The following is an 11,106-nucleotide window of genomic DNA, read 5'->3' as shown; positions in this document are numbered from 1 at the left end:
AGAACAGATCCCCAATCGAGAGTTCTGGTTTACAGTTGGCAACAAATTGGCTGTAAGTATAGTTGGTCTGAGTATATCAGGAGTAGTTATCTAGTCTAGAGATGCTAAATTTGTATTATGTCATTGGTTTCTGTTGTCAAGAAAATGGTGAACAGCTTGATTTTTCATGTAGCAGCATTGCTTTCAGTCACATGTGTGAATAGCAGTGGGTTTCTATGTTTTATTTTTTACATTTAATAGCAGCAGCAAGAAAAAAAATCACTATCCCAAGACAGTGACATAGAAATTACATTTTCCTTATCACATTTTGAACTTAATTCTTATTCTAATAATCAAAAAAAGATTTAAAACAGTATTTGGGTATTCATTTAAAAGCAGATTCAGATGGTAAAAAGTATAATTTCAAAGTTTAAACTGATATCTTAGTCTCATGATATAAAGTAATTAATATATTTTGTTCTATTTCCCCAAGGATGGTTGTGGTGCTGTGTGTCGATGTGACCAATACTGTGGTGCTGCAAGGCCCCCTAGCTCCTATGATGGGTACTCTCCCATTGAAGAACGTTTGGCACAGGACCTCCAGAATACAGACCGAGACTCGGCTCTCCTTAGTCCTTAGAAAAGTTCTGTTTCTTTATTATATTACAAGGGTATTAATTGAACTCCACCATTTGAGGGATTGAAAATGGTTATTTTTCTCCTGGGATATTGGCACAAAAGTATGTTGATAAGGGAATGGTAAATTCATATGTAGAAGTATTGATAGGACATCAGAGATACTGGTTATTGTGCATAAAAAGAGAAATAAAAGCACCACCAACTCTTTCAATTGCATAAACATAATCTCCCCACATCTCTAGAAAAATTGCCTGCGAAGTTGGAAATAAGAAATGAGGCTTATGTGGATGACTGCATTATAGGCTTATGTGGATGACTGCATCATCCAATTAGTAGAACCAAGAAAGAAAAATTTAAAAATCCAGATTACTTCCAAAGCATTGAAGCACATGGCTGATCTTTCAAGATGTCACAAGAAAGCTGACTTATAGTGGATAAGGAAGAAACATTATGGGTTATACGCTCTGGCAGTGGCACATTGATTGCTACTACAAACACACAAAACCTTCTCTCTTCATCATTAGCAGTCAGTCTTTTATTTGCTAATTCTTATGGTTCTTGTCATAGCAGAGTTATATATTAGTCATTTGATTAAGTATATCAGAGTTGTAATAGACTGAATACATTTACAGATATCCGCTATAGCTCTCTATGTAGTATACACTATGTGTAGATAAATGATTATAATACAGTGGAAGGATAAAAATGGGTTTAGTTGCAATTTTGTAATTTATTCATAATGTAAAATATACACATATATGAATTCTGTTGCTACCATTGTAAGAGGAAAAAGACCCAGGGTAAAACAAGGACACAAATGCTTGCATGTTTACAAAAAAATAAAGTTCATAGATATAAGTATAGTACATCTACATGTACTTATATAATATATTGATGTTATCCTACACTGAGTATGATCATCATATCATTTTGAAGACCAGGTGATGCCAATTCAGTGTCATTATAGTAAAATAGGGGTTCCTAGCTTCTGACTTAGTTGGATAACAGTGTGCCAACGCTACCTTCATGATTCATGGTCCATGACTGTTATCTGGGACAACTGTATCAAAAAGATTAAGTCATGAAAAACCTTCACTTTTCACAAAGAAATACACAAATATATACTTATTATACAGTGAAACACAAAATTGATGTTAACAATGATGCCAACTGCACAAAAACCGGTGCTGCCCACTGTTTGCCTGAGAAAGAGGATAGGTGAATGACATGCAATCTCTATCCTAAATTTTGTTTTCAAATATACTTAGTCATTGTTATTTACTGTATGTACTGTTATTTAACATTTGTAAATATTTTTTATGTAGATTTTACTATCACTTGTTATATGATAGTTTTGTTATGGTATTTCCATGTTTCATTTATTTTTCAGTTTTTTTTTTTTTTTTGTATATTGCAGCTTCACCTTTTAATTTTGTGTCCATACATTTTGATTTGTAATCAGGCCAAGCTTAAGAAGTATCGAATCAGTGAATGTTAAGGGCCAACTGTATATGCAAATAGATTTATGCCTTATCTTCTTTTGCCAAAAAGGGTAGAATGTGGGAAACCCAACAAAAAGCCATGATGGCATGTTCAGGTCATTAATCTAGACATTACAAGAAAGCACTAGTCTTCTAACTCCTTCAGTTTAACTGGGGAATAGACTTTGATAGCTCTGGTGCCTCTAGAAAATAAAAGATATGAAAAAATAAAAGATTTGACATCTGAAATGTCATGTACTGAACATGGACATTGCTTCAAGAAGTTCTCGTGAAAATTATACCTTGCTCCCTTCTTTAACATATTTAGCAAGATGAAAAAGTATCACTGATCCTGCCAGAATATCATCAGGACATTGGGCTGGAGTATTTTCACTGATCCTGCCAGAATATCATCAGGACATTGGGCTGGAGTATTTTCACTGATCCTGCCAGAATATCATCAGGACATTGGGCTGGAGTATTTTATGACAGGTCTTAAAAAGAAGAGAGAATGTAGAGGAGGGAAAATTATCAGGGAGAAGAATGATCGAATTAGGTGTGACACTCCTAAAGCAGTTGTCCATCAGTGGAGGAAAAGACAGTAGTAGAAACCTACCGTACAAGAAAAGGAAATGATATAGGTAGGCACAATAAAATTCAGAAACTGCTGAAATGATCAGAGTCCATGTAATTAATAAAAGACAGAAAATTTATTAATTTTGATATTACATAAGCATAAGGAAGACAAAACAAGGTAGGCTTGAAAGGTGGAATGGTGCTTATCTCTCTTATATATTTTGTCTCTGCTCTGTATTTTGTTAGCTGAATTTACCATTCTCTTTGCTGATATGGATGTGCTGGTGCCCTTGAAGAAACAACAAATAAGGACTTGGTATGGAAATATAAGAAATGATTTACAAAAGTTTTATGTGTTCACTAATTGGTATTGATCAGTCATTTAAGGCTGCATAAGAAAATGTTGTCAAAATGTCTACTTTTCGGAGTTTTCACTAGTTTATAATTAATAATGTGCCTCAAGTTTTGTCAGTTTTATTGATGTATTTATCACTTTTCAAAGACCTATTGTTAACCAAAATATTTGTCTGCACTTGGATCTTGTCTTTCATGAGAGTTAGTCTAGAATGTATTATCTTGCATTACCCATTTTTTGTGCTTTAGATGTCTATTTATTGAATTGGGCAGTGAAATGAGGTGTTTTTAGCTACAGCTATTTCCTGTGAAGCTGAATTTCACTGACTCTGATTGCCAAATTCAGATGGAAACCTTAGTTTGTGCACCATGCTGAGGGCTTCTTAACCCATTGCTGATGGGGCTGTTTTAGCTCCAAATGGTCGAAACGCTGGCATATTTCAAACGTGTAAGCATAACGCCTCGGGCTATTTGCCTGCACTGGCTGCAACCAAGTGCTACACGCCCGATCACCAGGTGTGCCGGCCAGGAGATTAGCCAAGATGAAATATCTCGTCCCTGGTGGCTGGTGCTGTCACCACTTGATGTGATATCTTGTCACCCATTGCTAACAGGTTAAACTTTGGGGCAGTGTGGGAGATGATTTTACATCCACTCCATTTTCCTCCTTCATCTTCTTTATCTATGATCTCAGTCATCTGATGCATACACTTGAATGAATATTATATCTGATTTGAGTTGTCTATCTTACTCTTATACAGCTGAAGAGAATTGTTTAGGCTTAAGGAGACCGTTCTGCAGCAAATGGGGGTGGTTAGGTTGAATTAAGGGAGAGGGGGGTAGTTATGAACCTAGATTTGAACTCCTACATGAAAAAGACCTCACATGAATATTATTCTCTGCTAAAGATTTGAAGAGCATAACCTACTCCCAGTCAAAAGCTCATAAATGCTTAATTTTGATTGAAATTGTATTTTCTCTTTCGTACTAAATAACTCAAATCTGATTGTATAGCTGGGAAAGCTCTAAGGGTGCGCAAAAATCAGCATCAGCTTTTTTTTTTCCTTTTTTTTTTAAATTTTATTTTACATAGTAATGCCCTTTTCTCTCAGAAATTAATCTGAATTTAAAAAGCAACTGTGAGATTGCATAGCATGGTATTGGCTGTTATGTTGAAATTTTCTTAGGTTCTAACATGATGTGCAAATAGAATTCTTTGGTACAAAAGAAACCTACATGGAAGATGTAATTTTTAGGGGGGGAGGCTTCCATCGGGTAACCCCCTAGATTTGATATCAGATTCAAAATTATTATAATGCACACCTCCACCAAAAAAAAAAAAAAAAAATCTAATCCTCTTATTTGAGGAAATGGCAAATGTGTGGGTGCATTCAGAACAGTTCCCCTTAATGGATGAGAGAATAATGGTGTTGCTGTTGTGCATAATTAATAAGGTGTCTAGCCAGAGGGTTGAAAAATAGAATGAAGTCTAAGTAACAAGTGAAATTGCACAAGTAAATCATTACTTTTGTGTAGTTACATATCGGAAACATATTAGATGAGAAATTTGAATAATTATCTTACTTAACATGTCTCTACCAAAAAAAGAAAAAAAAATTCACTTTGTAATTTTTTTGTATATTGGTAATTTATGAACGATTTGTACTATCTGAAAATGACTTGGTGCTAGCATTAAGCAGGGACACCTAATTTTTTTGGGGGGAGGGGGGGAACTTGAAATATTATGAGTGTATATACATAAAGAAAGTACTTCAGGCACAATAATGACATTCAAACTCAACCCACTAATGCCAGGTGACATATCATGTCATGTGATGGCAGCACTTGCCGTTGGGGACGATATCACGCCATCGCTTTTTGTATGGTTGGCACGCTGCGTGATTGTGCTTGCAGAAGGTGGCCGCAGCCAGAGCGGGCAAATAGGTAGAGATGATAGTTCTGCGCATTGAAATACCCTGGCATTAAGAATGGGTGCGGCCAAAACTGCTTTGTCGTTAGTTGGTCCAGCAACACTTAATTATTCAGCTTTAGAGAGAGAAACAAATATGAAAGTGAATGCACTGTGCTCTATGATTTTATCTTTTTATTTTTTATTCTTGAACTTATCATTTATGATCAAGTTTTGTTAAAACACAAGTGGATTTTTGAGGACTGAGATGAAATTTAAATTTTGTTCGGGCATTATTGTTGCCCTTATTTTTTGGTTCTGGTGATAAGCAGTTTAGTTCATATGAAACACTGATAGAGAAGATGATGAGGAATATTATAGCTTATTTTGGATATGAACAAAAAAAAAACAGGATGTTAAATCTGTGATGCTCTTGGAAGGTTGATAGCTTTAATGAGAGAAAATAGTTTTATATTTGAATATTTTCAAGCATTGTTATATGCTTTCAAGATTTTTTCAGGTGAATTATGTGCTTGAATTGATATTTTACAATTAGAGAAATAAAAGATGTATTTCCTATTATAGCATTCTTAGAAATATTGAATAATGTTTGATATCACCACTGTGACTGTTTATTTTTTTGCACTAATGTATGAAAATACTTATTGATAGGATGTGAACCTTGTTAATGATATAGACTTCTGTAACAACCCACTACTATATGTTTTTTCTTAAGTATTTGATTTATTGTTATTCTCACCCCCCTTCAATAACCATCCATACATGTGCCTTTATTGATGCAGTGAACAGGGATATGGTTAGTGTCATGTTAAAACTATAAGTTAGAAAAAAGTATTGAATGCCTTTTCTGATGGTGCCTGGCTTGGTACTTCCCATTTTTTCACCATGTTTAAATTGTAAAAGTAATACATGAAATTAGATGTGTGTCATGGATTGAGGAGAAAAATTCAATTCAATATAGTTTTACTTGAGATTAGAAAGAAGAGGACAGAAGCTTTTAAATATTCTGTAAATGGGTGACAAAGTTTAGAGCTTCTTGTGCACATAGGACAGATTATTATTATTGTTTATATATATATATATATATATATATATATATATATATATATATATTATATATATATATATATATATAATATATATATATATATTTTTTTTTTTTTTTTTTTTTTTTTTTTTTTTTTTTTTTTTTTTTTTTTTTTTTTTTTTTAAAGCCTTGCCATTTTCCATCCAGTGTGAACCCATACCTGAGAAACAGTTACTGTATTTTGTTCTTTAAGGTTTAAAGAAAATTGAGACTTTGAAGTAAGATACAAAACAGATCAATGTAGGATTGCATGATTTTTTTCTTAATTTCAATATCATTTTCACTTCATGACGGTTTATTGTCCTTGAGTGCTGTTTGAAACCAAGTATATTTGTGTCAATGGTTTCATAATCTCATTTACTCCATTTCCTGATTTGTTCTTGCGATAACTAGGGCTATTTCATATTTTGGTCTATATGTTGCACTGCTCTCTAAATTTTACACATTCCACTTTTGTTAAGGGAAAGAGACTTGTAACCCACAGGAGAAACGGGGTAAGCAGAGCAAATGTTTAAGCAACCATCACCTACAGATAAACAGTTACACACACACTTGCAGGCATACTTGCAAACACACCCACAAAAACACCCACACCCACACCCACACCCACACTCACACCCACATGCTCACGCACACCCACACCCACATGCTCACGCACTACCACACCCACATGCTCACACACACCCACACCTACACCCACACCCACACCCACACCCACACCCACACCCACACCCACACCCACACCCACACCCACACGTACTCACACACGTGTTTGTTTACACATGTAAACAAACATGCACAGACCCTCACATACATTCAGACAGAAATGCACACATACATATACACACCTACATCTACATTCTCTCTTTGTATCTTTTTTTCTCATTTATTCTTCCCTCACTTTCAATCTCACTTTCACTCACACACACGCACACTCTCATGCATGTGCACACACGTGCACATGCATATGTACGCACGCACATGCACACAGATATGTACACATACACCAGCCATGCACATGCACATGTACACACATACACATGCACATACACTCTCTCTCTCTTTGAATATATATACAAGGTTCCTTAACCTATTGGTCATGGTTTTAAAAAAATATGTATGCAGTAGGATGGCGGGTTTACATTGTCTGGCACGGTGCCATCCGCATCTATGACCGACTCTGCCTTGGAAACAAATCATGCCATATGCTGCTAATGGGTTAATTTATGTAAACATTTCATGGTTTAGTGATTTTCTCAATTTTTACAATTGGCAGAAAATATTTTTATTTACCTATTGTATGTGATTTATATCTGCCAGTACTATAGTTGTAACAAGAACTAGTCTTAAAGGTGGATTACAGAAGCTAGAAAGTTGAAATGAAGTTTGTTTAACCTTTTATTTTATATATGTATGCAGTATACTTGCAAATGTCTATTTATCATTATGTAGACCTCACACTCTATTGCTCTCGGAAGGATATAGGTGTGCAAGAGAAAATGCAGAATGCAATAATTCTGGTTGTGCTATGGCTGGCTTTCATAGTTTCAAATTCTCACCAAACAATACTTTTGGTGTGTATTCTAATAGATGGAGAAAATTAAAATCAATATTTTTCTTAGGTGCAAAGCAATTGTCCAAGAGGTGTCCCAAGACTAAAATGGCTGCCTTGTTTTAGATATTTTTAGATGAAAGTCACAAAATCTCTTGATATGTATCTTCATTTTACTTATAATTGGAGGCCAACTACACAACAATTCTTTGGTTTTGCCAAATGCTGTCGGTAGCAATTATGATTATGAATATTTGCCAGTAATGTTTGCAATGAAGCTCTTCAAATTTCAGAATTGTGGTGTCTATCAGTGCTGAGGCTAGAAATATTATCATCCCACCTTGATTATAATATACTTGATTTACAATGAGACAAAGAACTCCATAATTTCCATCCAAATCGATTACTTTCACTCATGTTTGGGCAGTCATCCCCAAGTAGGATGATGAGGGGGATGAGGATGATGAGAAATCTTGTGGAATATCCCTTCTTTGACCAATCATATAAAGCTGTATTTGGTAGGATGTGGGAGGTCAAGAAATTTTGGCAACATATACCTGCATAGCAAGGATCAGAATCAATATTCATAGAAAGTGCCATTGATAGTCTTCATAAGTCTAGACCTTCACTGCAGTGTTATATACAATTCATTTGGCAGTTAAGATAACTAAAGATCTCAGGAGTCCCTTCATTGTGACATTGTAATAAACAAATTAGAAAGAAGATAAATGTACTTTGCATCCCGGCAAATATTATTGTTAATTCAAAATGAATGAGCCAAAGCAACTCGAATTACTCTTTTTTCCCTATTTATCATATGTGGTAAATGAAGGAAGCTTTAGAGCCATACCTCTCCCATTAAACCAATAGGGATTAGAGAAGACCTTGGAAGAAGGAAGGCAAACTCCAACCCAAATAGAAGTAGTATAAGTTTATCTCTTTTTTTTTTGCCGGATGACTCTCCTGTTCCAGGGTAAGGTGGTGAATTCATGGTACTTTTGTTTTGACATTGCTGTCCTTGTCTAGGCACCTTTCTCAACATCATACCATGGATTAACTTGTGTGAACATTTATATGAATTAGCCATACAAAGCTGGCAGATGATTGACCTGCTACTAATAATGTCTAAATAGTTTCCTGAGAGAAACTGGTGCTTTATATTAACTTGATTACAAAACTGTGCATCTTTCATTCTCAGTGTATTTTGATGCATAAGAGAAATATGTGAAGCTTTAAGTCCGTGTTTATGTGCAGAATGAGTTTACTATTACTAAATTTATAGTCCACTAATAACAGCTGATAATGTAGCTGATAGTCCTAGGTAATAAGTCACCTCAACCAGAGACTGGCATCAAAGCTGAAGGTTTTCTATCTAATGAGAGGACAGTCTCTGCTTCTGGAGAGGAAACAAATGGAAAGCTAAGGGAATACTAAAAACTGGCTGACTGACCCCCAGGAGTCCCTTCCAAACATTGAGGACACTTCAGAGGATGAGCAAATCAAGAGCAGAGGGCTACACATTTTGAAGGAGTCACTAGTGACAGTTGAGACAAAATTTGGTCAGGCAATCTAGGTTACTTTTAGCTTTCTGACCCGTGGTGCTGGTCATGGTAGCAACCTGATCTCCAGACTCATAACAAGGGCCTACAGATATATTCTAGACCCACACAAGAGCTAGTCCCACTATTTGTGTTCTAGGTCATGAGTGTTGTTTCCAGGTGACTGTACTGATAGTACTTGAACTATGCATTGCCTTATCTGATATAGGTTTCTTAGATCAATATATATATAGCCTTGATAAATTCCTTGCAATCCTTGCAATTCCTTGCCCATAGTTTCCTTTATTCTGAGTTATTTTTCTTTCTGTAATTAGCATTTCCCAAAGAAGACAAATAGATTACTCTCAGCAATGTATTTAGGAAATTGATTGTATAATCTGTTACAGGGAATCATTTATTGTGAAAAAGAATGGGTTAAAAAGTTTTTACTGTGGCAGCTCACAGGATGCATGTAATGTGGGAATGGAGTGTTTGAGTTGACCAGGTGCATTGTTAAGTCACCTTGGGCTGTCAATTCTTGAAAAAGTGAAATTACTGTTTTATTGGTAGGTATATATATATTTTGATACTAATATTATCTTCTTCAGAGAGATGTGTCTGAAGTATTGTGGTATCAATGAATAAATTGATTAATTAATGTTGCATAAATAACTAACTGCACACAAAACTTTTTTGTTTCAAACTTGCCAACATGTCAAACTGGGGATTTATGTGAGGCTAGACCAAACTTGTGAGCCGAGCTCTTGTGTAGGGCTGATAAAGGACTAGTGTGTGTAACCTAGAACATGGCTGTCAGTTAGGAGTCTGTGGTCCTGCTGAGGACTTCCTGAGGCTCAGTCAAGGTCATTTGTACTGGAAGCTGCTGATCTGGGTGCACCAGCCCACTCCCATTTATTTTCATGAATAACTCTCTGTATCAGCTGTCATCTGATTTAATGCCATAGGTCTGGTCATGGTAGCTACAGTCTGGAAAAAACAAACAAAACCCCAGACTTTATATCAGGCTCATTTGTGGGAACTACAATTTTGAAGCACCAGGTCAAACTCCATTCTCATCTCCAGGATCCAATTAGTAGCTTGGCATTATGTTTAACTTCATATAACTTTTTAATTTTATTATGACCCTACCAACCAGAATCCTGCAAGACAAGGCAAACAAACTATTGATCTTAGAAAAGATTGACCAGACCATTATAGAAAGATAGAGAGAAAGAGAGAGAAGGAAAGAAAGAAGGAAGGAAAGAAAGAAAAAAAGAGAGAGAGAAAAAAAACCCTGATTGCACTGAGATCAGACACATCACAAATACATGGATAGATGTAACTTCCTTTAAGAGGAGAGAGAGAGGGGATGGAAGGGAGGGAAGGAGGGAGGGAGGGAGAGAGGGAGAGAGGGAGAGAAGGAGAGAGAGAGAGATTTAGTAATTTGTTCATATTATCTGGAGTATAGATATAGTATATATTTTACAAGCATTTCAGAATCAGTCTACTAAAAACAGTTTTCTCTAAAATTGCAAGAATTACTTGTAAGTTATGCTCCTTTTGAATCTATTGCTTATCTGACATACAACATACTTCGTGTAATTAAGACTAAAACAATTTGATTCAAAATCCAAAGACACGGCATACTCTGTACAGCAGTTAGTGGAAGGATCAATCTTCACTGCTGGGTCATATTCCTTTTCAAGATGACTGTTATTACCGGCCAAATCTCTCCCTATCCGAAGCCCAAGGCTGGCTTGCATTCACGTTACCCTATGCGAGATGAATGAGATAATGTATCTGTTGCTTTTAAGGTATCACATAATCCATTTTAAGAACCCTTGATATGTGAAGCTGAACCATGAGATATAGTTTATGTTTTTCTTTTGGCCTAAATATCATGTTCAATTAAAAGTAAACTGTATCTTAAATACAAATTGAAAGCATGTTTTAGTAAATAAAACACCAAA

The 11,106-nt window shown here is 35.5% G+C and overlaps 1 protein-coding gene across 1 annotated transcript in view; it reads left to right on the top strand.

The window, feature by feature from the left end:
- Positions 1–4,451, top strand: part of LOC122259906 (cation-dependent mannose-6-phosphate receptor) — a 19,666-nt gene extending 15,215 nt beyond the window's left edge. Inside the window, exons 5-6 of the mRNA XM_043026899.2 lie at positions 1–52; positions 473–4,451. The exon at positions 1–52 is cut by the window's left edge and continues 75 nt beyond it. Coding sequence (XP_042882833.2) covers positions 1–52; positions 473–619 — 199 coding nt within the window. The 3' untranslated portion in view covers positions 620–4,451. The remainder of the gene's footprint in view (positions 53–472) is intronic.
- Positions 4,452–11,106: the final 6,655 nt, after the last annotated feature.

This window comes from Penaeus japonicus, unplaced genomic scaffold (assembly GCF_977035675.1).
Source record: "Penaeus japonicus unplaced genomic scaffold, GWHDUDI00000001_assembly GWHDUDI00000010, whole genome shotgun sequence".
NCBI classification, from domain to species: Eukaryota; Metazoa; Arthropoda; class Malacostraca; order Decapoda; family Penaeidae; genus Penaeus; species Penaeus japonicus.
This window is presented reverse-complemented; position numbering and strand designations above follow the sequence as displayed.